The sequence below is a fragment of the Rhinopithecus roxellana genome, chromosome 6 (genome assembly GCF_007565055.1).
Source record: "Rhinopithecus roxellana isolate Shanxi Qingling chromosome 6, ASM756505v1, whole genome shotgun sequence".
In the NCBI taxonomy this organism is placed as follows: Eukaryota; Metazoa; Chordata; class Mammalia; order Primates; family Cercopithecidae; genus Rhinopithecus; species Rhinopithecus roxellana.
In genome coordinates, this window is record NC_044554.1 from 134,406,587 (window position 1) to 134,434,346 (window position 27,760).

The 27,760-nt window shown below is 41.1% G+C and overlaps 1 protein-coding gene across 1 annotated transcript in view; it reads left to right on the top strand.

Annotated features, from left to right (window-relative positions):
- Positions 1-27,760, top strand: part of IGF2BP3 (insulin like growth factor 2 mRNA binding protein 3) — a 153,884-nt gene that overhangs the window by 25,309 nt on the left and 100,815 nt on the right. The window contains exon 3 of the mRNA XM_010353052.2: positions 26,530-26,578. Coding sequence (XP_010351354.1) covers positions 26,530-26,578 — 49 coding nt within the window. The remainder of the gene's footprint in view (positions 1-26,529; positions 26,579-27,760) is intronic.

Below are 27,760 nucleotides of genomic sequence, written 5' to 3' on the forward strand. Positions count from 1 at the left end.
TTTAAATAATTTATTTTTCTCAAACTTCCTTAAATGCAGCTACTGTGCAGTTTATTGTGTTCCTTTAGGGAACATTTGCATGTATATGTAAGCATCTATGAATGTATGCTTTTTTTTAGAAAAAATACAACTTAGCACCACAGCTTATTGTTTTTAGAGACAGGGTCTCACTCTGCCGCCCAGGCTGGAATGCAGCGGTATGATCATAGCTCGGTGCAGCCTCTAAATTCTGAGCTGAAGTGATCCTTCCACCTCAGCCTCCTGAGGAGCTGAGACCACACCTGGTTAATTGTTTTCTTTTTAAATTTTTAGTAGAGATGGTAACTCTGTGTTGTTCAAATGGGTCTCTAGCTCCTGACTTCAAGTGATCCTCCTGCTTCGGCCTCAGATTGCTGGGATTACCGGCATGAGCCACCGAACCCAAATACCTCACTGTTTTTAAAAAGCAATTTTTTTTTTTTTTTTTTTTTTAAAGACAGAGTCTTACTCTGTCACCCAGGCTGGAGTGCAGTGGTGCAATCTGAACTCACAGCAACCTCCACCTCCCAGGTTCAAGTGATTCTCATGCCTCAGCCTCCCAAGTAGCTGGGATTACCAGCACCCACTACCACGCTCAGCTAATTTTTGTATTTTTTAGCAGAGATGGGGGTTTTACCATGATGGCCAGGGTGGTCTTGAACTCCTGGCCTCAAGTGATACGTTCGCTTTGGCCTCCCAGAGTGCTGGGATTACAGGTGTGAGCCACCGCACCTGACCTAAAAAGCAATTTTAAAGGTTCTTTGGAAGGTGGGATAGGGAATAACTACAGTAATGTGATATGTTAAATACTGTTAAAACAGCGGACTTGATTTAGGAGTATATTCACCCATATGTGGGCCAATAATACATTATAACCTATTTAAATATCTTGTCACTGATAGGATATTAATGATATCTTAGATTTCATTATTAGTACTTGTTAAAGATTTTTCTGATTTTCAGGAAACTCCAGCATGTGGTTTACCCCAATTATGATGGAAAGAAGAAATGTGTTGTGCAACGTTTAACCAAAAATAAGGAAAGAACAAAACCCCCAAACCTCTGAAAACCTCAGAGCAGTCTTTTTAAATAGCATATGCATGACACATTGTATTAACTGGAACATGTTCAGTGCTCTAAATTTAATTCTAATGGTGTTGTGTTTTGTTTTTTTTTTGTGACGAAGTCTCCCTCTGTTTCCCAGGCAGGAGTGCAGTGGCATGATCTTGGCTCACTGCAACCTCCACCTCCTGGGTTCAAGTGATTCTCCTGCCTCAGCCTCCCGAGTAGCTGGGATTACAGGCGTGTGCCACCATGCCTGGCTAATTTTCTGTATTTTTAGTAGAGATGGGGTTTCACCGTGTTAGCCAGGATGGTCTCAATCTCGTGACCTCATGATCTGCCCTCCTTAGCCTCCCAAAGTGCTGAGATTATAGGCGTGAGCCACTGCGCCCAGCCCAGAAAATCTTGCATATTTTATTTTTTATTTTTGCTTATTATTATTATGTTTTCTGAGATGGAGTCTCACTCTGCCTTCCAGGTTCAAGAGATTCCCCTGCCTCCGCTTCCCGAGTAGCTGGGATTACAGGTGCCTGCCACCACACCTGGCTAATTTTTGTGTTTTCAGTAGAGATGGGGTTTCACAATGTTGGCCAGGCTGGTCAACATGGCGAAACCCCGTCTCTACTAAAAAATACAAAAATAGGCCAGGCACAATGGCTTATGCCTATAATCCCAGCATTTTGGGAGGCTGAGGCAGGTGGATCACCTGAGGTTGGGAGTTCGAGACCAGCCTGATGAACATGAAGAAACCCTGTCTCGGCCGGGCGCGGTGGCTCAAGCTTGTAATCCCAGCACTTTGGGAGGCCGAGACGGGCGGATCACGAGGTCAGGAGATCGAGACCATCCTGGCTAACACGGTGAAACCCCGTCTCTACTAAAAATACAAAAAAACTAGCCGGGCGAGGTGGCGGGCGCCTGTAGTCCCAGCTACTGGGGAGGCTGAGGCAGGAGAATGGCGGGAACCCGGGAGGCGGAGCTTGCAGTGAGCTGAGATCCGGCCACTGCACTCCAGCCCGGGCGACAGAGCGAGACTCCGCCTCAAAAAAAAAAAAAAAAAAAAAGAAACCCTGTCTCTACTAAAAATACAAAATGACCTGGGAGTGGTGGCGCACGTCTGTAATCCCAGCTACTCAGGAGGCTGAGGCTGGAGAATCGCCGGAACCGGGAGGCGGAGCTTGCAGTAAGCCGAGATGCACCACTGCACTCCAGCCTGGGTGACAGAGCAAGGCACCGTCTCAAAAAAAAAAAAAAAAAAAAAATCACTGTAATGTTTAAATATGTAGATCTGATTGATATATTTTACTTTCGGTTGTGGATGATTTGTGTTTCAGTATTAATATTTAACTTTTTCAAAATAAGTTTAATGCCAGCATAATTTAAGATACTGAAATTTCACAAAACTGCTTCCAAATGGTTTGATTAAACATAAAATTCTAGTTACCTGATTTTATGGTACATTTTAATTTGGTTTACATACTGCCACCATAAATCTCTGAATTTATCAAAGGACTAGATGAATATTTTAGTAAAATAACATCAAAACATCTAAAATGAATATTTATAAATTAAAATGGAAACTATAACTCTTAAAATCTAGAGATTGGTCTCTGCAAAGTCTGAGTATAATATGTTATTTCTTGTTATTTTAAAAATGAAGGAAACAGGCTGGGCTCGGTGGCTCAAGCTTGTAATCCCAGCTGGGAGGCTGAAGTGGGTGGATCACCTGAAGTCAGGAGTTTGAGACCAGCCTGACCAACATGGCGAAACCCAGTCTCTACTGAAAATACAGAAATTAGCCGGGCGTGGTAGTGGGCACCTGTAATCCCAGCTTCTCGGGAGGCTGAGGCAGGATAATTGCTTGAACCCGGGAGATGGTGGTTGCACTGAGCTGAGATCAGGCCAGTGTACTCCAGCCTGGGCGACAGCAAGACTCCATCTACAAAAAAAATAAAAGAATGTTATTCTGTATTATTGACCTTGCATAAAACCTAAGATGACATTAATCTGTACACAGCTGATAAATCTGCCTTAAACATTAACAACAATTTGGCCGGGCGCGGTGGCTCAAGCCTGTAATCCCAGCACTTTGGGAGGCCGAGACGGGCGGATCACGAGGTCAGGAGATCGAGACCATCCTGGCTAACACGGTGAAACCCCGTCTCTACTAAAAAATACAAAAAATTAGCCGGGCGAGGTGGCAGGCGCCTGTAGTCCCAGCTACTTGGAGGCTGAGGCAGGAGAATGGCGGGAACCCGGGAGGCGGAGCTTGCAGTGAGCTGAGATCCGGCCACTGCACTCCAGCCTGGGCGACAGAGCGAGACTCCGTCTCAAAAAAAAAAAAAAAAAAAAAAAAAAACATTAACAACAATTTAACGTTGTTGATGTTTGCAGTTTGATTTCTATTGCTTATTTGAAGTTTCATTTTCTTTCAACTTATGTTTTGAGCCCTGCCAATGACATCCATTATGCCTAGGTGCTAGGGAGACAGAAAAGCATTAACTTACAATTTTAAAAGAGAAAAATTAACTTTTTAAAAAATTTTCTTGAGACCGAGTTTCACTCTTGTTGCCCAGGCTGGAGTGCAATGGCACAATCTTGGCTCACTACAACCTCTGCCTCCTGGGTTCAAGTGCTTCTCATCCCTCAGCCTCCCGAGTAGCTGGTATTACAGGCATGCGCTACCACGCCCAGCTAATTTTTTTGTATTTTTAGTAGAGACGGGGTTTCTCCATGTTGGCCATGCTGGTCTCGAACACCCGACCTCAGGTGATCTGCCCGCCTCTGCCTCCCAGAGTGTTGGGATTACAGGTGTGAGCCACCCCACCCAGCCAGAAAAATTAACATTTTATAGTACTCTTATTCAATTTAAGAACAGATTTATGTGAATGGTACAAGTATAATATTTTTAACCACTCTCATAATTGGCAGTCACTTTAAATGCTTAGCTGGACTGAGTTTTCACACTCTCTGATTAGGTAATTTGCAATTTCTGGAAGAGGTGGGAGCAGTTAAGGTTCTGCAAGTCTTTTTTTTTTTTTTTTTTTTTTTTTTTTTTAAGAGATGGAGTCTCACTCTTGTCTCCAGGCTGGAGTGCAGTGGCGTGATCTCGGCTCACTGCAGCCTCTGCCTCCCAGGTTCAAGCGATTCTCTTGCCTCAGCCTCCCGAGTAGCTGGGACTACAGGCGCGCACCACCAAGCCCAGCTAATTTTTCTATTTTTAGTAGAGATGGGGTTTCACCATATTGGCCAGGATGGTCTCGATCTCTTGACCTTGTGATCCGCCCACCTCGGCCTCCCAAAGTGCTGGGGTTACAGGTGTGAGCCACCATTGCCTGGTCTGAACGTATGTGTCTTTATTTTTTGTAGAGATGTGATCTCACTGTATTGCCCAGGCTGGTCTTGAACTCCTGGCCTCAAGTGATCCTCCCATCTTAAGATGTGTGTCTTGTTAGGAGTAAATCAGATCTGGTGGTTTTGATGCTATTTATTCAGTCTCATAATTGTCATGATTCTGAGTATACAGGCTCTTGAAATGGTAGACCAAAAAATACTTCCAGTATATTACTTCCTATTCTTTTCTGCTAGTAGGATTTTTGCAACTAATTTTTTAGTTATTTATGTATTTAAAGCCTTCCCAAGTCCCAGGATACCTAAAGTTGTAAACATAGAGGTAATTAACTAAATGATGTCTGATAGATAAATCTATAGAGGAGGGATTCATAATCCCAAATGCTTGTAACTGATATTGTATTCTCGTGTTCAAGGTTTAATCGTCAGTAGAGTAGGCTTAAATTTGTGTATGTATATGATATAGGACCTCTTAGAAAAAAGCTAAAACTTTGACTTAGGTCCTTCTGTAGCCCTAGTAGAGCCTGTGTAAAAATAAAAACGACCTGATACGAGGACAGGTGGCTGGTGGTTAGGGGTGTGTTGGAGTCCTGGTGTGCTGCTCCCCCAGTAGACAGTCTGTCCGGATAGCTTATGTTTGCGCTTGTTTCTCCTAGTCTTTTTCAGGCAGTTATTAAAGTACTTGGCTGTGTAACATATTTTTAAAGCTTACGCATTTCCAAAACACTGATTTCAACATTTTTACAAGGTGTTAAGGCCCATCCCACTAAAGTGTAATACCTTATATAGATTGTTAAAAACAGATCTAATTTATGATGTTTTTTCAAATTATAAAGCTTTGTTTTGAAACGGAATCTCTCTGTTGCCCAGGCTGGAGTGCAGTGGCATGATCTTGACTCACTGCACCTGCAACCTCTGCCTCCTGGGTTGAAGTGATTCTCTTGTCTCAGCCTCCCTAGTAACTGGGATTAAGGGCACGCGCCACCATGCCCAGCTAATTTTTTTTTTTTTTTGGAATAACTAAAAAATTCCTGCTCTGTTGCCTAGGCTGGAGTGCAGTGGTGCGATCTCGGCTCACTGCAACCTCTGCCTCCTGGGTTCAAGCGATTCTTCTGCCTCAGCCTCCTGCGTAGCTGGGACTACAGGTATGTGCCACCACACCCAGCTAATTTTTTGTATTTTTAGTAGAGATGGGGTTTCACCGTGTTAGCCAGGATGGTCTCGATCTCCTGACCTCGTGATCCGCCCGCCTCGGCCTCCCAGAGTCCTGGGATTACAGGTGTGAGCCACCGCGCCTGGCCGAATCATTGAATTTTCTTAGCATCTCAGTCTTACGAGTTTATTAAGTAGATTTTACCATTATTTTTACTGGAAATCTGTCATCTTTTCTGAGAATGTAATTTAACTGGAAGTGTGACATAGTTACTGAAGTTTTAAAGGACCACAACTAGGGTTATTATAACTAAATTTATTTAACTAAACTTTTAAAGATTATTTTATCAGTTTAACAACCATTATAAGCGTGTGGGGTCCTTGAAATGACTTCCCAGTAGAAAGGAATTAAAAAATTTTTAAAAATAGAATCAGGGTCTTGCTAAGTTACGCAGGCTGGTCAAAGGGAACTTCTTGAAACATCATATGCATTGAATCTTTTATTGTCAGTTAGTGTACTTATTTGCCTTATTTATCTTAGATGGTGGCTGAGGTTGGATATTTGCCTTGAAATGATCTATGTTGATGTGACCTTTATAAAATTTGTATGTGGTCCAGTGTAGTGGCTTGGTGGTTCATGCCTATAATTCCAGCACTTTGGGAAAGCCGAGGGGGGCGGATTACTTAAGCTCAGGAATTCAAGACCAACCTGGCCAACATGGAGAAACCTTGTCTGTACGAAAAATACAGAAATTAGCCAGGCATGGTGGTGGGTGCCTGTAATCTCAGCTACTTGGGAGATAGACAAGAGAATCACTTGAACCTGGGAGGTGGAGGTTGCAGTGAGCTGAAATGGTGGCACTGCACTTCAGTCTGGGCAGCAGAGTGAGACTCTGTCTCAAAAAAATTAAAATTTGAAAGTAAGTTTGATAATTTCTAGTGTTTCCTCCAGGAGATTGGGATTCATGTTGTTATTATATTGAACAATTTTCCTGAATATCTGTGCAAGTGGGTTTTATTTACACCGAAGCCAGATAGTGTACCTCTAAGATAAAGGTAGATGTAGCATGGACATTGGAGGTATGAGTTTGAATTTGGCTGTTTGTTGACTTGCTTTTTGACTTTGGTTAAAATAATCCTTTGAGGCTATTTCCTTAATCTGTAAAATGGGAGTCTTAAATTGACCTCACTTGTTTGGTGTAAGAGTACAGTGGAAATGTATCTCAAGTACTTGGTATGGCTTTACCCATAAAGAGTTACTGAATAGTTTTTAACTTTTGTTCTCAATATTGGTGAAATTTTAAAGTTTATTGTTAAATTGCAGTTGTGGCAGAAATAATCCAGAAATGATTAAGCTTCCTGTATGTTAATTACTTTGTTTTGCTGGCTAAAAGATGTAACTTTTCATTTACAGCAGCTCTTTTGCTTTCATCAGAATTGGCATAAATGTGAATTGTGCAGAATTGTCTTAATGTAACAAAGGATTTCATTTAAGTGAACAGTCCAGATTGTTTGTTTGTTTATTTTTGAGACCAAGTCTTGCTCTTGTCCCCCAGGCTGGAGTGCGATGGCGCGATCTCGGCTCACTGCAACCTCCGCCTCCCGGGTTCAAGAGATTCTCCTGCCTCAGCCCCCTGAGTAGCTGGGATTACAGGTGCCTGCCACCATGCCTGGTTAGTTTTGGTATTTTTAGTAGAGACGGGGTTTCACCATGTTGGCCAGGCTGGTCTCGAACCTCTGACCTCAGGTGATCCACCTGCCTCTACCTCACAAAGTGCTGGGATTACAGGCATGAGCCTCCGTGACTGGCGGGTAATTTTATTAATATACATTAAGTTATATAACAAACTTTAGAAAGTATCCTATATTTGCTTTTCTGTTTTGTTTTTTTTTTTTTGAGACAGAGTCTGGCTCTATTGCCCAGGCTGGAGTGCAGTTGCGCGATCTAGGCTCACTGCAGCCTCTGCCTAGATCTGCAGTGGCGCGATCTAGGCTCACTGCAGCCTCTGCCTCCTGAGTTCAAGCAATTCTCCTGCCTCAGCCTCCTAAATAGCTGGGACTACAGGTGCACACCACCACCACGCCTGGCTAATTTTTGTATTTTTAGTAGAGACAGGGTTGCACCCAGTTGGCTAGGCTGGTCTTGAACTCCTGACCTCAGGTAATCTACCCACCTCGGCCTCCCAAAGAGCTGGGATTACAGATGTGAGCCACTGACTGACCAATATCCTATATTTGAAGTTATACTATGGTTATTGCAGCAAAATGAATCCAAATGTCCTCTCCTAGGCAAAGGAAGGAGATTTAACAGTCTAACGCAACAATCTTAAAAAAATTCTAGTTTTTTTGCGGTATAGGAAATACTTATGTCATCTCAGGTTTTGTGCATGGCAAGTATTTAACATCTCTTTACTACCAGATAGTCATGTAAGGTTAAATTATATTTTTCTCTTAAAACTTCCTTCTTGGTACTAACAAGCCGAGAGTTTGATTTTAATGGAATTTAACATTTATATAGATTATGACTTCTAAATTTAAGAGAGTAGGGAAAAACAGTGGAAATTTTAAAAGTACCACAGTGGGGATATGGTATAATAAATCTTCCTATACTGATCACTTAACTTCAAGAATCACCAAATGATGACTGGCTTTGGTTCATCTCTGTGCCTCAATGCCACACCTCCCCAAATTATTTCAAAACAAATTGAAGATAGCAAGCTTTTTACATTCCTAATTCTTCAGCATGTATCTCTAAAAGACAGACTTTTAAAAAGCATAGACAATATCATTACATATTTAAAAACATGACACTAACTCACTGATATTAAATATTGCAGTTTTCCTCATTAGTTTTTTCCATTGTATTTGAATTGGGATTTAAATAAGTTTCTTCCATTATGATTGGTTGATAGGTTTTGTTTTCTTAATGTCAAGGATTCCCCCCTCCTTTTTTCACTTTGAAATTTATTTGTTAAAAAATTTAGATGTTGGCCGGGCATGGTGGCTCACGCCTGTGATCCCAGTACTTTGGGAGGCCGAGGTGGGTGGATCACGTGAGGTCAGGAATTCCAGACCAACCAGGCCACCATGGTGAAACCCCATCTCTACTAAAACTACAATATTAGCAGGGCATGGTGGCACACCCCTGTAATTCCAGTGACTCCAGAGGCTGAGGCACAAGAATCTCTTGAACCTGGGAAGTGGAGGTTGCAGTGACCTGAGATCACACCGCTGCCCTCCAGCCTGGGTTACAGAGTGAGACTGTCTCAAAAAAAAAAAAAAAAAAAAAAAGGCCAGGCGCTATGGCTCACGCCTGTAATCCCAGCACTTTGGGAGGCTGAGGCGGGCGGATCACGAGGTCGGGAGATCGAGACCATACTGGCCAGCGTGGTGAAACCTCCTCTCTACTAAAAATACAAAAAAATTAGCTGGGCGTGGTGGTGGGCGCCTGTAATCCCAACTACTCGGGAGGCTGAAGCAGGAGAATCGCTTGAACCCAGGAGGCAGAGGTTGTGGTGAGCTGAGATCATGCCCCTGTACTCCAGCCTGGGTGGCAGAGCAAGACTCAAAAAAAAAAAAAAAAGAAAAAAACAAAAAAACAAAACAAAAAAACCTTAGATGTTTGTGCTGGAGAGTTTCCCAGGTCTGGATGTTGCTGACAGTATTTTTGTGGTGTAATTTTATGTGTAATTCTGTTCTCAGAGGACACAATAGGTCTAGAGACTTCATCATTTTCAGGATTTTTTTTTTTTTTTTTTGAGACGGAGTCTGGCTCTGTGGCCCAGGCTGGAGTGCAGTGGTGTGATCTTGGCTCACTGCAAGCTCCGCCTCCCGGGTTCACGCCATTCTCCTGCCTCAGCCTCCCATGTAGCTGGGACTACAGGCGCCTGCCACCGCACCCGGCTAATTTAGTAGAGACGGGGTTTCACCTTGTTAGCCAGGATGGTCTCGATATCCTGACCTCGTGATCCGCCCGTCTCGGCCTCCCAAAGTGCTGGGATTACAGGCGTGAGCCACCACGTCTGGCTTTTTTTTTTTTTTTTTTTTTTGAGACAGTCTTGCTCTTTCGACTGGGCTGGAGTGCAGTGTTGCGATCTCAGTTCACTGCAACCTCTGCCTCCCGGATTCAAGTGATTCTCCTGTCTCAGCCTCCCGAATAGCTGGGACTACAGGCACCCGCCACCACGCCTGGCTAATTTTTGTACCTTTAGTAGAGACGGGGTTTCACCATGTTAGCCAGGTTGGTCTCATCTCCTGACCTCGTGATCCGCCTGCCTCCGCCTCCCAAAGTGCTGGGATTATAGGCATGAGCCACCACGCCCGGCCCATTTTCAGGATTTTTGTGTTTAATTGGCAAATATGTCATAGGTGAGAAACGGGAAGATTTTAATACTTTGTCCAAGGTTTTATTCATTCAAGGAAATGATGGATTAATGTGACTGAGTTCAAATTTGTGAAAATATTGATATAGATGGGGAAGCATGTTGCACTTAAGTGGAAGTTTTTTTTTAACTTGTTTGTCCTTAAGTGTAGTAAACAGACCTATTCTATCTCACTAGAAGGAAAAAGAGCTTAGTAAGCAGGAACAATTTGCTACTATTGGAGACTGGTAATGTATTATTGCATTTGCATTATGCTTTCTGCTAGGAGAAGGGTTATCTACAAAGCCTAGTAAAATTATATCTTGGGAGAAAAGAAAGGATTGAGTTACCTAGGATGAGGAATGTCAGGCAGAAATATTTCGATCAAACTTGTCAACCTGTTTTGTTTTCTTGATACATTGGAGTTCTCAGAGTGCGTGAAACAGAATTCTCATACTTAGGAGTTTCTTGTGCACAATTATTTGCTTATTTACTTGTAGAAAACATTAAAAATGGAAATATAAACAAGTCTGGCTGTATAACTCTACCTCTGGGAAACAGTCTTCAAACTTTCAGGTGGTGAGATTATTATAGTTTCTAAAGTTGATGAGAAGATGGTGTAATTTGATAATGATCAGCTGCAACTTTCCCACAAACAAAAACAAATCCAAGGATCTGCCTTGTCTAAGAACCACATCCACTTAGCAGTAATATGAAATAAAAACTGTTAATGTATACATACCTCGTATTCAAAATACAGCAGTTTTAAAAGTTTAGTAATCTTAAAACACCTCTTCTTGCAGGTACAGTTCACTTAGCGACGATCACTTTTATGTGGAAAATAAGTATTCCATATAAAACTTCTTCTTTTTTTTTTTTAATTTTAATTTTTCCAGACAGAGTCTTACTCTGTCGCCCAGGCTGGAATCCAGTGGCACAATCTTGTCTCACTGTAACCTCTGCCTTCCAGGTTCAAGCGATTCTCCTGCCCCAGCCTCCCAAGTAGCTGGGATTAAAGCACATGCCACCATGATGCCCGGCTAATTTTTGTATTTTTAGCAGAGATGGGTTTCGCTATGTTGGCCAGACTGGTCTTGAACTCTTGACCTCAGATGATCCTCCCTCGTCAGCCTCCCAAAGTGCTGGGATTGTAGGCATGAGCCACTGTGCCTGGCCTAAAACTTTTTCTTGATTGTTCTTCAAATTCCCTTGACAAATTAAATTTAATCAATTAGTTTTAGATAAGCTCTGTTCATTAGAAATACATGAACTAAATATATATGATTTTAACCTTTTAGTAGCCACATTAAGTAAAACAAAGGCCCAGTGTGGTGATGTGTGCCTGTGTCCTAGCTGACTGGGAGGCTGAGGTGGGAGAATTGCTTGAGCCCAGGAGGTTGAGGCTACAGTCAGCTATGGTCGTGCCACTACAGTTTGGGCGAGAGAGCAAAACCCTCTCTCAAAAAAAAAAAAAAATTGTTATTATATACAACCAAATATATCTAAAATGTAACAGTATAATAAATTGTTAAGAAATTTTGCTTTTTTTGGTATTGAATCTTCAGCATCTGTATGTATTTTATCCTTACAGAACAATTCAATTCAGACTAGCCACATTTCAAGTAGTTAGACACATGTGGCTAGTGACTTCTTTATTGGACAGAGCAGTTTAAGATGTACGGTTTCTAAAATCACTTTAAAAATATCTTGTTGCTGGAAAAAAAGTAATGATATTTATAAAGCTAGTTTTAGCTTATGGAAAAATATGGGAATAATTAATTTTCAGTGTGACTCAAGCATATTAGAGGTTTTATATCCAAGTTCTTTATTCCCTTGTTACCACTGTAATTTTTAAGGAAGATATGTGCAATTTACTATACTGTGTTAATATTAAGACTTTTGAAAGAGCTATGCTTTTAGGTCATACAGGCAATGGGGCTTTTGTTTAAATAGTAACTGTTGAAGTGCGTGTGTTTCTGTGGTTGTAATACTGGTGATGACTTTTTAGTTTAAAGGCACATTTACAGACTGGGCGCAAGGGCTCATGCCTGTAATCCCACCAGTTTGGTAGGCCGAGGCAAGTGGATTGCTTGAGCCCAGGAGTTCAAAACCAATCTCGGCAACATGGTGAAACTGCAGCTCTACGAAAAATACAAAAATTAGCTGGGTGCGACGCATGCCTGTAGTCCCAGCTACTCGAGTGGCTGTGAGGCAGGAGGCTTGCATGAACCTTGGAGGTTGAGGCTGTAACGAGGAGAGATCATGCCATTTGCACTCCAGTCTGAGCAACAGAGCGAGACCCGGTCTCCAAAAATAATAATAATAATTTTTAAAAATTAAAAAATTAAGCACATTTACTTAGTTAAAATTTCCGTTTGAAGACTATAAAAATCTTTGATTATTTAGGGATCAAGGATTAGTTTGTGCCCTGTTTTTTTGTTTGTTTTTTTCCTGTTTGAAATTCTATATGAAGATGTGTGTGCCCTTCTAGTAGTCACATTAAGAAGTAAAACAAAGGCCTGGTGTGGTGATGTGTACCTGTATCAATTATCTTTCAAACAGTGTTAGGTTTTCCTAACTTGCACATATCCTAAGGAGTGTAAAAACTTTGACCTTTGACTATGTTTCTTCAAGGAACATTTAATTTTCTAAAAGAAATACATGGCAGTGTGTAAATGCAAGCAAACAATAGTAGTAAGAGAGTATGTAGAAAACCATTCAGTCTTTTTTGGACTCTTCCAGTGCATACCCATGGCGTCAGTCAGGTTTTCATCCATGCATGTCTGGCTGTCAGATTGTACTATATAGATGGAGATAAGATGTGCAAATGTAAAAGATAAAATATACCTCTTAGTTTTAGTTAACAGGACTAAAACATAGCTGTTACCATGGAGATCTGGGAGCTGGGGATAATGGAAAAAACCATGTTTAGATTCTCACTTAGAACTGTGATGTTAAAAGACTTTGTTCCCTTGCTCATTGTTTAAGTAATATTGAATAATTGCCTGAGATGAGCTAAGCAATCTGCTAACCAATGGAATATGCAACAGTGAATGAAGCAAATAATTTTGCCTTTATGAGACTTGCCCTGTTAACTATACCACAGTGGCTACCAATCCATGAGAGAGAGAGTGTGTGTTTGTGTGTATGTGTGTGTGTGTGGCCAAGTTCCCCTGCCCCACCCCCAGAAATTATGATTTAAGTCTGTGTTGCGGCCCTGCAATCTGCATTTCAATTAGTCCCTTGTGTTGATTCTAACATAGGTGGTTCTCAGACCATACTTGAAGGACGTCTCTTTACTTTTACAGTGTAGGGAACCTTGTACTTAATCTTTTTTGTTTTTTCTCTTCCTTCCTCCGTCCACTATTTAGTTCACTAGAATCTGGCATTCTTTTTAACTGTTGCAGTAAGTATGCTTTTCTTTAGAGTACCTGTGACGCTCTGTCGATTCACTAGATGCAATTCCATCTTTCATAGGGATTTTTGACTTGGGTCTACCTGTGTTATTCCTAAGTCATGTTTCCTCCTTTCCACTTTTACAGATACTTAAGACTGACCTGAAGTATCTAGTTTCTTCTGCTATATAAAATCTATAGGAATTTTATATGGGGAGGGAGAACCGATGTCACAGAGCTAGTTAGAACTGTTGGAATCTAGAATTGTTTTCCTCTTGGTTTCGTTCTGATATTATACTACTGGCTAGAAACAATAGCTTATTTTTCCCTCAACAACTAGTAAAGTTCATTTTATAAAACACAAAGGCTGGAAGAAATGGAAAACTGCCGATGATTCTACCAGCCAGGTCTCATCACGGTCAGTATCTTAATGCTCTCCCTTCCTTATTTCTGTTAATGTTCATGTGTATATACAGATACGTACATTTTGTTCCTGGTTGGAATGTTCTTTTTGTGATAAAAACACATATTTTAAAATGAGATCATATTCCATGTTCTCTTTCAGTGATGCACTTTTTTCAGTGAACAGTGTCACAGGCACATGTCCTCATTAAATATTCTTTCATATTTATAATGTCTCCATGAGATTTCATTCTGTGTGTTGTAATTGAATCCCTTTTTCCTGGACCTCTAGGTTCTTCCTAGTTCTCCCTATTTACAGACAGCTAAGCCTTTGAGCATGTTACAACTTAACCTGAGGAAATGATGTAAGAGAGATAATTCTTGAGTTAGAGGATAAGACACTGCCAAGTCAGCAATGAGGCATAGTTATGCCAGTTGACACTTAGACCAGGAATGTAAGACTGATTATTTTCCCAAGTATTTACTTGGAGTACAGTATTAAACTTCTTGAAAATTGAGGTTGACCTTTTAAAGAGCTAATTCTTAACTGTATAAACCAAGAAAGAATAGGTGTAGTTACAATATAGCCATATTGAAATTAGCCAGGCTGAACGAAGTCCTCTTTGGACATAGGTTCAGTTCAGCACAGCTGGAATGAAAATTTGCAGCCGGTACAGAGTGCCACCAAGTGGCGGGTTGGAAAGCCTGCACTAGACGGCTTTGAGCCACAAGGCTTGGCTTTTTACTTGAAAATACCAGTCCAAATCCAAACCTTGTGTTTCAGTTTTTTTGCATAAGAAATAAGGCAGCTGGGCGTGGTGGCTCCCACCTGATATCCCAGCACTTTGGGAGGCTGAGGTGGGCGGATCACGAGGTCAGGAGTTTGAGACCAGCCTGGCCAGCATGGTGAAACCCCGTCTCTACTAAAAATACAAAAAATTAGCTGGACATTGGTGGCATGCACCTGTAATCCCAGCTACTGGGGAAGCTGAGGCAGGAGAATTGCTTGAACCTGGGAGGTGGAGGTTGCAGTGAGCCGAGATCACACCACTGCACTCCAGCCTGGGCGACAGAGCGAGATTCCATCTCAAAAAAAAACCGAAAGAAGAACATGTTACAAGTTAGACTTGGTTTTCTCCTCCTGTCATCAGCAGGTGTTAGCAGCATTATATCAGTATCTGTCTTATAAAGTAGGAAAGCAGTGATTCCCACTTGATTTGTGTGTAAGTGTTGATAGAAGGAAAGGGCTGAGACAGAGCGTTTTCCAGAGGAATAAGATAAAGGTGCATCCAGGACTTACAGGTAATTTGGATGAAAGGTTGCAGATCTAATACAGTTTTGTGTCTTGCATTGGGACTTGATATGACTAGCTTCAGAAGTACCTGAAGTGCCTGTGTATATAATCTTTATAATACCTTGAGGCAACTAAGTAGTTGTGTTTTCCTCATAGTTGCCTTACCTCTCTTCTTCCTTTCTTGGTATTAATATGTAAGCTTGTCCACTTAATTTCAATATTGAGTTGCCAAATGTAAGTTATTGTGGTTTAAAGCTAAGGTGTAAAGGGAAAATATTGCTTAGGATTAGCATATATTTTTATCTTTTGAATTTAATATGCAATCTGTACTTTTTTCTGAAGTTATTTGATATGGTTATGCTATTGGTTGGATTATAAGTGAAATCAGTAAGACCGAATAGAGTATAGTTAGGAGGATAGAATCTGGGGCCAGAATGCTCAAATATATATTCTGATCCTGCCACACAGTAGCTGTGTGTGTATTCAGACAAATTAAATTACTTCTGCCTTTGTTTCCTAATCTGTAAAGTGCAGACTCTGAGGGCTAAATGAGATGATAAACATAACGCACTTTTTTTTTGTTCTTATTTCTATCTTTTGTCAGAGTTTTTAGTGGAAGAAAATATGCAAATATAAGAGACTTTCTGAGAAATTCCAGTCATCCAAAATTTGAGATGGAAATAATCAGTATGAATGCATGGTTTATTTTCTTTCCAAGTGTATTTTCTAGCTCTGGCTTGGAAGCAGTGACCAATCTAATAACAACGAGCACCTCTAGTGACCAGATTGTAGTCTCTCTGTACTTTTTCTGACTAAAAGGGATCAAGGATCCATGCTGATAAGGCTGATTAAAGACGGGGGCAAGAAACATACAAGCTAAACCTAGAATATCACATCATAACAGAAAGCAGAAGTGCTCACAAATATTATTGGAGTAACATCAAAAGATGAAGGAGCCAACATGAAGAGGCTGTTTTGTTGGCCAAAGATGGGACAATTTGAGCATCAAAAAAGATAGATACAAGCAAAATATTTATGACTGAATTAATAATGATACTGAAGGAATGAAATATTTGGTTGTCTTTGGGTAATGTCAGGGCCCTAACACATTATTCTGAAAAATTTGAAATAATATCTTTGGACTCCCCCTTTTTTTTTTTTCCCCTAAAAAAACAGAAAAAGAGGTTTGCTCTGTTGCCCAGACTGGACTGCAGTGGCACAGTCATAGCTTACTGTAGCCTCACAACCTCTTGGGCCCAAGCGGTCTTCCCACCTCAGCCTCCCAAGTAGCTGGGACTACAGGCACGTACCACCATGCCCATTAATTTTTAAATATATATATATGTAAATATATATAAATATTTTTTCTTTTATACAGCATCAAAGATAAGCCAATAAATATATATATATATTTTGAGATGGAGTCTCACTCTGTCGCCCAGGCTGGAGTGCAGTGGTGAGATATCAGCTCACTTGCAACCTCTGCCTTCCAAGTTCAAGCGATTCTCCTGCCTCAGCCTCCTGAGTAGCTGGTACTATAGGCACGTGCCACCATGCTTGGCTAATATTTTGTATCTTTTAGTAGAGATGGGGTTTCACGGTGTTAGTCAGTATGGTTTCAATCTCCTGACCTTGTGATCCGCCCGCCTTGGCCTCCCAAAGTACTGGAATTACAGGCATGAGCCACTGCTCCCAGCCTTTTTTAAAAAATTTATTTTTGAGATGGAGTCTCACTCTGTGTTTAAGGCTGGAGTGCAGTGGCACGATCTTGGCTCACTGCAACCTCCACCTCCTGGGTTCAAGTGATCCTCCTGCTTCAGCCTCCCGAGTAGCTGGGATTACAGGTGTGCACCACCACACCTGGTTGTTTTTTGTTTGTTTGTTTTTTGTTTTTTTTTGAGAGGGAGTCTCGCCCTGTCACGCAGGCTGGAGTGCATTGGTGCGATCTCAGCTCACTACAACCTCCGCCTCCTGGGTTCAAGCAATTCTCTGCGTCAGCCTCCTGAGTAGCTGGGATTACAGATGCCCACCACCACGCCCAGCTAATTTTTTGTATTTTTAGTAGAGATAGGATTTCACCATCTTGGCCAGGTTGGTCTTGAACTCCTGAACTCATGAGCCACCCTTCTCAGCCTCCCAAAGTGCTGGGATTACAGGCGTGAGCCACTGTGCCTAGCCTAATTTTTGTGTTTTTAGTAGAGATGGGGTTTCTCCATGTTGGCCAGGCTGCTCTTGAACTCTGGACCTCAGGTGATCTGCCTGCCTCTGCCTCCCAAAGTGTTGGGATTACAGGTATGAGCCACCACACCCGGCAAAATTTTTTAGTTTTTAATTTTTTTGTAGAGACGAGATCTCGCTGTGTTGCCCAGGCTGGTCTCTAACTCCTGGCTTCAAGCGATCCTCCCACGATCCTCCCACCATGGTCTCCCAAAGTGCTGGGATTACAGATGTGAGCCACTGTGCCCATCCTGGACTCCTCTTAAAGCAGAGATTGAGACAGGGATTTGCCAAAGTTGGTTTATTTTGGAGATAATTTCAAGAAGAAGTGAGGGAAGGGGGAGAATGAATTGGGGAGTTAGGAAAAGCCAATGATAGGTACTTTATTGAGTTTCCTGTAGGGAAACGGGATCTCCAGGAAATTCGCAGAATGCCTCCCAGGTTTATCCATCTGAAAAATTGGAGCTCCCTGCCCCCACCCTCATACAGCTCCCTGCCCCCACCCTCATACACCTACATTTATAAATGTTCTTTTTCTTTTTTTTTTTTTTTTTTTTTTTTTTGAGACGGAGTCTCACTCTGTCACCCAGGCTGGAGTGCAGTGGCTCAATCTCAGCTCACTGCAAGCTCCACTTCCCGGGTTCACGCTGTTCTCCTGCCTCAGCCTCCTGAGTAGCTGGGACTACAGGCGCCCGCCACCATGCCCAGCTAATTTTTTGTATTTTTAGTAGAGATGGGGTTTCACCATGTTAGCCAGAATGGTCTCAATCTCCTGACCTCATGATCCGCCCGCCTCGGCCTCCCAAAGTGTTGGGATTACAGGTGTGAGCCACCATGCCCAGCCTATGTGTGTTCTTCTTAAGGATTTTCTCTGTCCAGTGTTTCTGGGCTGCTCCTGTACTTTAGAGGTTTTGGAGAAAGCCCTGAGATAAAGAAGCAGCCTTGTGTAAGGTATGTGCTTACAGGTGGAAAGAAGCAAGACAACTGAAATGTGTGTGGGATTGATTGTCCACCACAGCAGTGAGTCAGGTGATGTGATAAGAAGCACAAAACCATCTGCTACAGAAGGGAAAGAATAAAGTATCCTGTCTTTACTGTACTTAGTATGCTTCAGAGCATCCAAATATTTGATGAGGGACACTTGTTCTTTATGGAATAACTGGCTAAAAAATACAGAAGGCATGACAGAATGAGAAAATCATGATTTTCAACCTTGAATGAAATAATGGATTTAGGCAGTGATCACTAGTAGCTGCCAACGTCACAGAAAGACATCAGAGGTAACAACTCCCATGGAAGTACAGAACACTCCCTATGGAATATTGCCTCTCCCAAACACGAAACAAGAGAAACCAAGTTGAGCCTTTGGATCTAACTACAACTTTATAGGGAACAGAGGAATGTATTAAACACTATTACAGGAGTGTCACTAGCAAACTCCAGGCAGTGAGAAGCTAGAGGACAAGGGACAGCATTTTAGGTTTTTTATCCAAATAAGTTGCAAGAAAAAGGGCAACATTTAGGTTGTAAGACTAGAGTCATAACCAAATGCCACATATAGATCTTAATCTGAATACTGATTTGAACATACCAGTTGTTAAGAAAGATATTTTTTAATCAGGAAAATTTGAGTACTGACTAGATAGTATTAAGTTTTGCTCATTAAATTCCCCCCCCCAACCATTTCTGGCAATTTTGGCCTTTTTTTTTTTTTGAGACAGAGTTTTGCTTTTATTGCCCAGGCTGGAGTACAAGGGCACGGTCTCAGCTTGCTGCAACGTCTGAGTTCAAGCAGTTCTCCTGCCTCAGCCCCCCACAATTAGCTGGGATTACGGGCCTGTGCCACCACGCCTGGCTAATTTTTGTATTTTCAGTACGGACTGGTTTTCACGATGTTGGCCAGGCTGGTCTCGAACTCCTGACCTCAGGTGATCCGCCTGCCTCGGCGTCCCAAAGTGCTGGGATTACAGGCGCAAGCCACTGCATCCAGCCGATTTTGGTCATTTTTAAGGACTGCTAGCAGCATTTTGTCTACTTTTTAAAAGTCAGGGTTTTTTTTGTTTGTTTTTTGAGATAGGGTCTCACCCTGTTGCCCAGGCTGGAATGCAGTGGCACCACTACCTCTCACTGCAACCTTGACCTCCCTAGGGCTCAGTTGATCCTCCTGCCTCAGTCTCCCGAGTAGCTGGGACTACAGGCATGCACCACTATGCCCGGCTAAAAAAATCAGTTTTAACAGATTTTAACTGTTGTAAAAGCATGAGAATAAAAAAATTAGGGGTGATAATTATATTCTGGGAGGAGGAGGGTTGGGGGAGAGACGTCCAGTTATCTTCAGTTATCTTATAATTATTGGAGGTGGGTTCATAGATGTCTTATGTATATAAACAAATTATATATTATTGAGGCCAAAGTAGGAGGATTGCTTGAGGCCAGGAGTTCGAGACCAGCCTGGGGAATGTAGCGACACCCCATCTGTACAAAAAATTTAGCTGAGCATGGTAGCGTATACCTGTGTCCCGGCTACTCAGAAGGCTGTGATGGTAAGATCACTTGAGTCCCAGGGGTTTGAGTCTGCAGTGAGCTGATTGTACCACTGCTCTCCAGTCTGGGCAATAGAGCAAGATCCTGTCTCAGAAAAAACACATTATTATATATCTAATTCTATGTAGTAAACAATTATTAAAACGATACAAAGGGGGATGCAGTGAGTAAAATCCAGAATGAGTAATCGTGTAGGATTTTGACTTTGGACCATTACATAAATGTGAAGAAAGCAGTGAAGGGAAACTTGTATTAAATAGACCTAAGATTATATATCAGCATATCAACTGTATGCTTGTGTGTATCTTGTTGGCATCTTGATATGAACAAACCTCATGTAAAAAGATAGTTATTATCAATCGGAAATAAACACTTACTGGATATCTAATAACAAGGAACTTTTGCTAATCACTTTTAGGGGCAATAATGCTGTTGTGGTTATGTTGAAATAAAGCTCCTTATTTTTCACTGTTGTTTACTGGAGTACTTCAGCATGGCATGCTATGTAAGGGAGACTTAGTACAGGTTTGGGTATAGAATAAACAAGATCAGATTATCATATTCGTTAATTGGAACAGGTGATGGGTATATGGAGGCTCACTTTCTCTAGTTGGTGTCAATTAGATTTCTCTAAAATCAACTTAAATCAGTTTCATCGATTACTAAAGATCTTGAAGATGCCCTTCAGAGTCTACATGAGCTGCTCTATTGATGCTTGTTAAAAATTAATTTTAGATTTTTTTGTAGATAGGCAGGGCTGTTGGAGGGGGGAGTGTCTCATTTTGTTACCCAGGGTGGTCTGGAACTCCTGGTTTCAAGCAGTTCTCCCAAAGTGCTGGGTTTACAGGCATGAGCTACCCTGCCAGGCCTACTATTGACTCTTTCTTTTGGAATTAAACATGCTTTTAATAAATGATTATTGAATTTTCATAATAATATTTCTAGCAGAGTGGGCAGTTTTTAAATTTCTTTCTTTCTTTCTTTCTTTTTTTTTTTTTTGAGATGGAGTCTTGCTTTGTCGCCCAGGCTAGAGTGCAGTGGTACGATCTCGGCTCACTGCAATGTCCACCTCCTGGGTTCAGGCGATTCTCCTGCCTCAGCCTCCCGAGTAGCTGAGATTACAGGTACCCACCACTGCGCCCGGCTCATTTTTGTATTTTTAGTAGAGATGGGGTTTTACCATCTTGGCCAAGCTGGTCTTGAACTCCTAACCTCATGATCCCCCCACCTCGGCTTCCCAAAGTGCTGAGATTACAGGCTTGAACCACTGCACCTGGCCTTTAAATTTTTAATCTATTAGCCTGAGAACTAAAATTTACCCTATTTCCCCTCTGGTGGGGGAAACCCTTAAACTGTGTTGATTTTTTTTTTTTTTTTTGAGACGTAGTCTCACTCTGTCTCCTAGGCTGGAGTGCAGTAGTGTAGTCTCAGCTCACTGCAACCTCTGCCTCCCGGGTTCAAGCAGTTCTCCTGCCTCAGCCTCCTGAGTAGCTGGGATTACAGGCGCATACCACCAAGCCCAGCTAATTTTTGTATTTTTAGTAGAGTCGAGTTTTCACCATGTTGATCAGGCTGGTCTTGAACTTCTGACCTCGTGATCTGCCTGCCTTGGCCTCCTAAAGTGCTGGGATTACAGACATGAGCCACTGTGCCCAGCCTGAATTTTTAAAAATAATGCAAGTGCTTAAATAATTCAATTTTTTTTTTCCCATTCTCAGAAATGCGTGGCAGTTGTTTTTCTTGGTCCCTTTATAAGCTATAAGAAAATCATTCGAAATGTGAGTTTCTGGATGGTGGTTCTGTGAGTCTTTTTTTCTTTTCCCCCAGTCTATATATTGTAACAGATTTTAACTATCAGTTGAATACTTATCAGATGCCAAGCACTGTTCAAGCTCTGAATGCAGCAACGAACAAGATAACCTAATTAGTCCCTGTTGTTATGGAGTGTGCATCCTATGTATTTATGTGTGTTTTAGGAGGTGGTGAAACACTAATTTATTTGCTGATAGTTAAATTGAACTTTAATGACTTGGTAATCAGTATGATAGAAACACTCTATTAAAATATTAATACCTTTTCTTGACTTGTAAGTATTTAGAATCAAACCCAAATATAAACTAATTCTCAAATCTCAGATGGAACGTAACCAAAGAAGCAGTAGAGTATTTTAATTGTATAGCTGACTGAGATAGATTTTTCTCCAGTTCTTTCCATGCCAGAAGTTTGTGTTTATCTCTGCTGGATGATTATAATTCATGCCTTTGGTTCATTCCTGTTAATGTTGAGAATTTCGGCTCTTGTACTGATAAGGGCAGAGCACAGGGTTAGGAGCCAGAGGTAAACATCACACAGTTTAAGATTAGTTACTGAACAAATGGGAAAGAACAATTCTAGATATCAAAACACTAACTGCAGGGCCGGGCGCAGCAGCTCACACCTGCAATCCCAGCACTTCGGGAGGCTGAGGCAGGCAGATCAGTTGTGATCAGGTGTTTGAGACCAGCATGGCCAACATGGTGAAACCCCATCTTTACTAAAAGAAAAAATACAAAAATTAATGGGCATCTAATAATCCCACCTACTAGGAAGGCTGAGGTAGGATAATTGCTTGAACCTGGGAGACAGAGGTTGCAGTGAGCTGAGATTGCGCTACTGCACTCCAGCCTGGGTGAGAGAGCGAGACTCCCATCTGAAAAACAAAGCAAAACACTGCATAAAAATAACTCAGATGTTTGTCTAAAATGACACTTAAGAGTATCAGGTAAGGGAAGCTAGAAAACCATTTAAGGGAAATAATTATTCTGGAGTAACATTCAAACTTCCAGTAATTAAATGGGTGTTGGATGTACGTTTTGAAGAGTGGGTAGAAAATCCATGGGATCCTTGAGTATGAGATTCTTAAGAAGTCTTTGGGAAAACATGGCAAATGGATTGCTTTTTGTGTGTGTGTGAGACAGGGTCTCAATCCGTTGCTCAGGCTGGAGTGCAGTGGCATGATTATAGCTCATTGAAACTTGAAACTCCTGGGCTCATGTGGTTCTTCCACCTCAGCATCCTGAGTATCTAGGACTACAGGCGTGTGCCACCATGCCAGGCTAATTTTACTCCTGGTCTTAAGCACTCCTCCCACCTTGGCCCCCCAAAGGGCTGGGATTATAGGCATGAGCCACTGTGTACCGCCTGGATTACTCTTAATGAACGAAAGATAGTATCCTATTTGTGAAGTGAATATTTATTTTTGTAATGTGTATGATCATGTGCTAATTAACCTGAACTCTCCATGTATATTTACATGTGTACTTTTGGGAAAATTTTTTGGTAATATATACACCCTCCAAAATGAGGCCAGTGGAGGTGAATACTTAGTTTCTTAACACTGCTGCAAATCCTTACTGTGTTAGATACTTGATTAAAACAGAATAGGGCCAGGCATGGTGGCTCAAGCCTGTAATCCCAGCACTTCGGGGAGGTCAAGATAGAAGGACTGCTTGAGTCCAGGAGTTCAAGATGAACCTGGACCACGTAGCGAGGCCACCATCTCTATAAAAAGTTGGCTGGATGTGGTGGCATGCACCTGTAGTCCCAGCTACTCGGGAGGATGAGGCAGGAGAACTGCTTGAACCCAGGAGGCAGAGATTGCAGTGAACTAAGACCATGCCACTGCACTCCAGCCTGGGCGACATAGTGAGACTCCATCTCAAAACAGAACAAAAACAAAAACAAAAAACAAACCAGATTAGTAATTGCATATATGTAGTAAATCATACCTTCGTTAGCCAGGTAAATATAGTGTGAGCAACTTTTTTTTTTTTTTTTTTTTTTTTTGAGACTCACTGTTTATTTTTTGTTTGTTTGTTTGTTTTTGAGTCTCACTGTCACCCAGGGTGGAGTGCAGTGGCACAGTCTTGGCTCACCACAAACTCTGCCTCTTGGGTTCAAGCGATTCTCCTGCCTCAGCCTTCCGAGTAGCCGGGATTATAGGCATGTGCCACCACGTCCGGCTAATTTTGTATTTTTAGTAGAGTTGGGGTTTCTCCATGTTGGTCAGGCTGGTCTCGAACTCCTGACCTTTGGTGATCCACCCACCTAAGCCCCCAAAGTGCTGGGATCACAGGTGTGAGCCATCACGTCTGGCGGCAATTTTTCTTTTAACTGAAGCAACATATAACAGTTGTGAAATCTATGAATTACAGATCTTTTTATTAGGGTATATTTTTTAAACCTTTTATAGAAAATACAGCCTGACACAGTGGCTCACGCCTGTAATCCCAGCACTCTGGGAGGTGGAGGCGGGCGGATCACTTGGGTCAGGAGTTTGAGACCAGCCTGGTCAACATGGTGAAACCCCATCTCTACTAAAAACACAATAATTAGCTGGGTGTGATGGCGCATGCCTGTAATCCCAGCTACGCAGGAAGCTGAGGTGGGAGAATTGCCTGAACCTGGGAGGCAGAGGCTGCAGTGAGCTGAGATTGTGCCACTGAATTCCAGTATGGGCGACAGAGTGAGACTGTTGTCACACACAAAAAAAGAAAAATTATAAAACTTACATAAAAGCAGAGAGGTACCTGTCCTGAAGCTTTAACAGTTATTACCACATGAGTTATTTTGAAACAAATCCCAAACTAGCATTTTGTCTGTAAATTTATACTAGCTATAGTTTGGATTTTTTTTTTTTTCTCTCTTAAACTGGCATTCTCTTTTATCTCTTTGGTATATTTTGTCCTGATAACTGTGCTTTTACTTTGTCATGAAAATAACGTAAAAGTGCTTCTCTTCCTTTCCTCCTCCGTTTTATGATTGTAGACAGGCTGTACCTGAGTTTAGTTAATCTAGATTTTCTTTGATGTTCTCGAAGGGATCAATGGCAGCTGTGGTATTTTGTTTGTTCTCACTCTTTTGGGGAAAGGGAAGAGGCAAAGGACTAAACTAGGCTATGAATCTGGACTAAACTGGTGTTTTGCTCTGATACTTCAAAATTGTGGATTATTTGACCTGGAAAGAAAAGTTCACTATAGTTTTTTGTTTTTTTCTATTTTTTCTTTTTCTTTTTCTTTTTTCTTCTCTTTTCTTTTTGAGACAGGGTGTCACTCTGTTGCCCAGGCTGGATTGCAGTGGTGCAGTCACAGCTTACTGTAGCTTTGAACTCCTGGTCTCAAGCAATCCTTCCATCTCAGTCTCCTGAGTAGCTGGTACTGCAAGCACGCAACACCATGCCCAGCTAATTTTAAAAAAATTTTTAAAAGATTTTCGTAGAGATGGGGTTTGGCTTTGTTGTCCAGGCTGGTCTGGAACTCCTGGGCTCAAGTGATCCTCCTAAAGTGCTGGGATTACAGGCATGAGCCACAAGTCCTGTCCTATAGTTCTAATTGTAGAAGTTAAGTAATTTATTTCACTTGAAATGTCAGGCTCTGTTGCTAGTTTTTGTTTTATTTTGTTTTTAATAGCTAGTTGACTAAATCCTTCCTCCTTCAAAGGAAGTGACTGGCATGTGACTTCTATAGTATGGTCTCATACAATTAACATACAGTTGTGTTACTTGCATCACCCTCTTCCTTCCCTTATACGTATGTATATACATGTGTGGGGGGCATTTGAACTAAGGTACTGATTTTTCACATTTTCTCTACTGTGTACTACTTTCGCAGTCTGAAACCTCTGAATCTCTTCTTATGTTTCAGGATGTCTTATTTTTTATTTTTTTGAGATGGAGTCTCGCTCTGTCACCCAGGCTGCAGTGCCGTGATGCGATCTCGGCTTAGCGCAACCTCTGCTTCCCAGGTTCAAGAGATTCTCCTGCCTCAGCCTTTGGAGTAGCTGGGACTACAGGCACCTGCCACCATGCCTGGCTACTTTTTTGTAATTTTAGTAGAGACGGTGTTTCACCACGTGACCAGTCTGGTCCCAAACTCCAGACCTCGAGTGATGCACCTGCCTCGGCCACCCAAAGTGTTGGGATTACAGGCATGAGCCACTGTGCCTGGTCTTAGGATGTCTTAAAATGCATAAAATACATAGGATTGTAAAGGAAACCAATTATTTTGAAACGTAGTTAGCAGAATGTTAAAACTCAGTGATAGGTGCTTAATATAATAAGTAACAAGTTCTAGCAACACATCTAAGTTTCACAGTAATGAGTGTAGATGATATTTAAAGATCTTCAACAGTCTAATGTGGTATGAAAATATCTGATTTATATTGATGTCAAAATTACAAGTACTGTAATTCTGTGGTTTAGTGCCAGCATTCATAATTGAAGGACATGTTAAATTTCAGTTAGGGGATAGTGAAGATAAATGTGTAATTTCCTCCCACCCACACCTCATTTTTATTTCCCTGAGTTTTATCTATGGACTCCTTAGCTGTGACAGTCAGAGTAAGATCACCTGGACTAAGGCCTTGTTTGTGTCCTGGGATGCCTTATTTGAAGCTAAAGGATTTGAACTTAGAATGTAGTCATCAGATAAGTGTGTTTTAAACATTCTGTCTACCAATTTTAGTGACTTTTAAAATAAGTCATAACAGTCCAATAAATACTGGATCTCCAAATGGTCTCTGCATTTTATGACTTTGCTTCTTTGCTTTTCCTTCTTGGGCTGTATTTTCTTAATAGATATTGGTTTGTAATTAATATAGAGTTAATATTTTAAGTAATTTCTAAACTTCCATGTTGGCTATTATTGTCTTGCTTTTATGTTTTGTTTTTCTTTTAAAAAACGTTTTAATTCTTCTGCAGGATTCGGAAACTTCAGATACGAAATATCCCGCCTCACTTACAGTGGGAGGTAAGAATTTCTATATTTAAAATTAAGATCTAAGTATGGAAACCTATTGCTGTTAGTTTTTTCAAAGCTTTTTCTCCTTTCCTCAACTCTTGGGTGTGCTAGAACATAAAATTCTTCTCTTATGACCCATGTCTTAGTGTGGGATTTTCTTCGTAAGGGCACAGTGTATCTTTTAAAAATCTGCTCTTTGGGATAAGAAACCAAAAATTGAAATATATTCTTGGGTAACTAGGTAATCTTTCTCATTCAGTCCCTTCCCAAAAGGATTTTGTTCATTTCAGTTCTTTCTGATGAATTTGCCAATTGTATTTAAATATGAAGCTCCTATCTTGGCAAAGTTTTAAAACAACAAATACCTGCTACTTTGTGCTTTTATTTTAAGATGTTATTCTGCTTCCTTTTGCTCAGATGGTGGCACTGCACTGATTGTGTAATGTGCACAAACACAAACTATTTAGCACAATTGAATAGCCTGTGTCAGCAATTTCCAAAGCATAATCATGATGTCATGGTGAGAATTTGAGACACCTGTAGTTGAAGGGCTAAAAGAAAATGTCTTTTGATTCTTCAGACAATGGAACCTGAAAGTTTTAAAAACTCACCTTGGAGAGGGTGGTGCAGAGAAACTGCTTAGCTTTTATGTATTTCTAATATAAAAAAAATCAAGAGTAACTAGTTATGTGTGTTTTAGATTAGTCTTCTGTTTGGTTAAAAGGTTACTTTGGTGGGAAGTTGAGGGAAGTTGATCTAAGTCTGATTCTCCAAGGTTTCTCGGTCACAAGTGGTTAGTGCTGAGAATATTTATCTTCAAAACAATATTATTGAGATTAAGTTTTGCAGGAAGGGGTTGGTTTTTGGTATATGTTGAATATATTGCAAGTTATATAATGCACTAAAAATATACTTTATAGATGGAAGCGGTGGGTTATAAGATTAAACTTTTTATATGTTCCTGTTTTAGATTAACATTTGTTTAGGGAATTCAGTAGCTTGGGGGATAGGTCCTCAAGTGTTGTAATAGCAAGATTATTAGTTTGATCCCCTTATTTTAAGATGAGCCATATTAAATATGATTTAAAATGTAATTTAATATGATTTTTTTGTTCAGGAGCTACATCTAGTGTAATGTAGCTTTCTATGAAATAGCCAAATGGTAGAAACCAAGTTTAAGTAAATTATTAG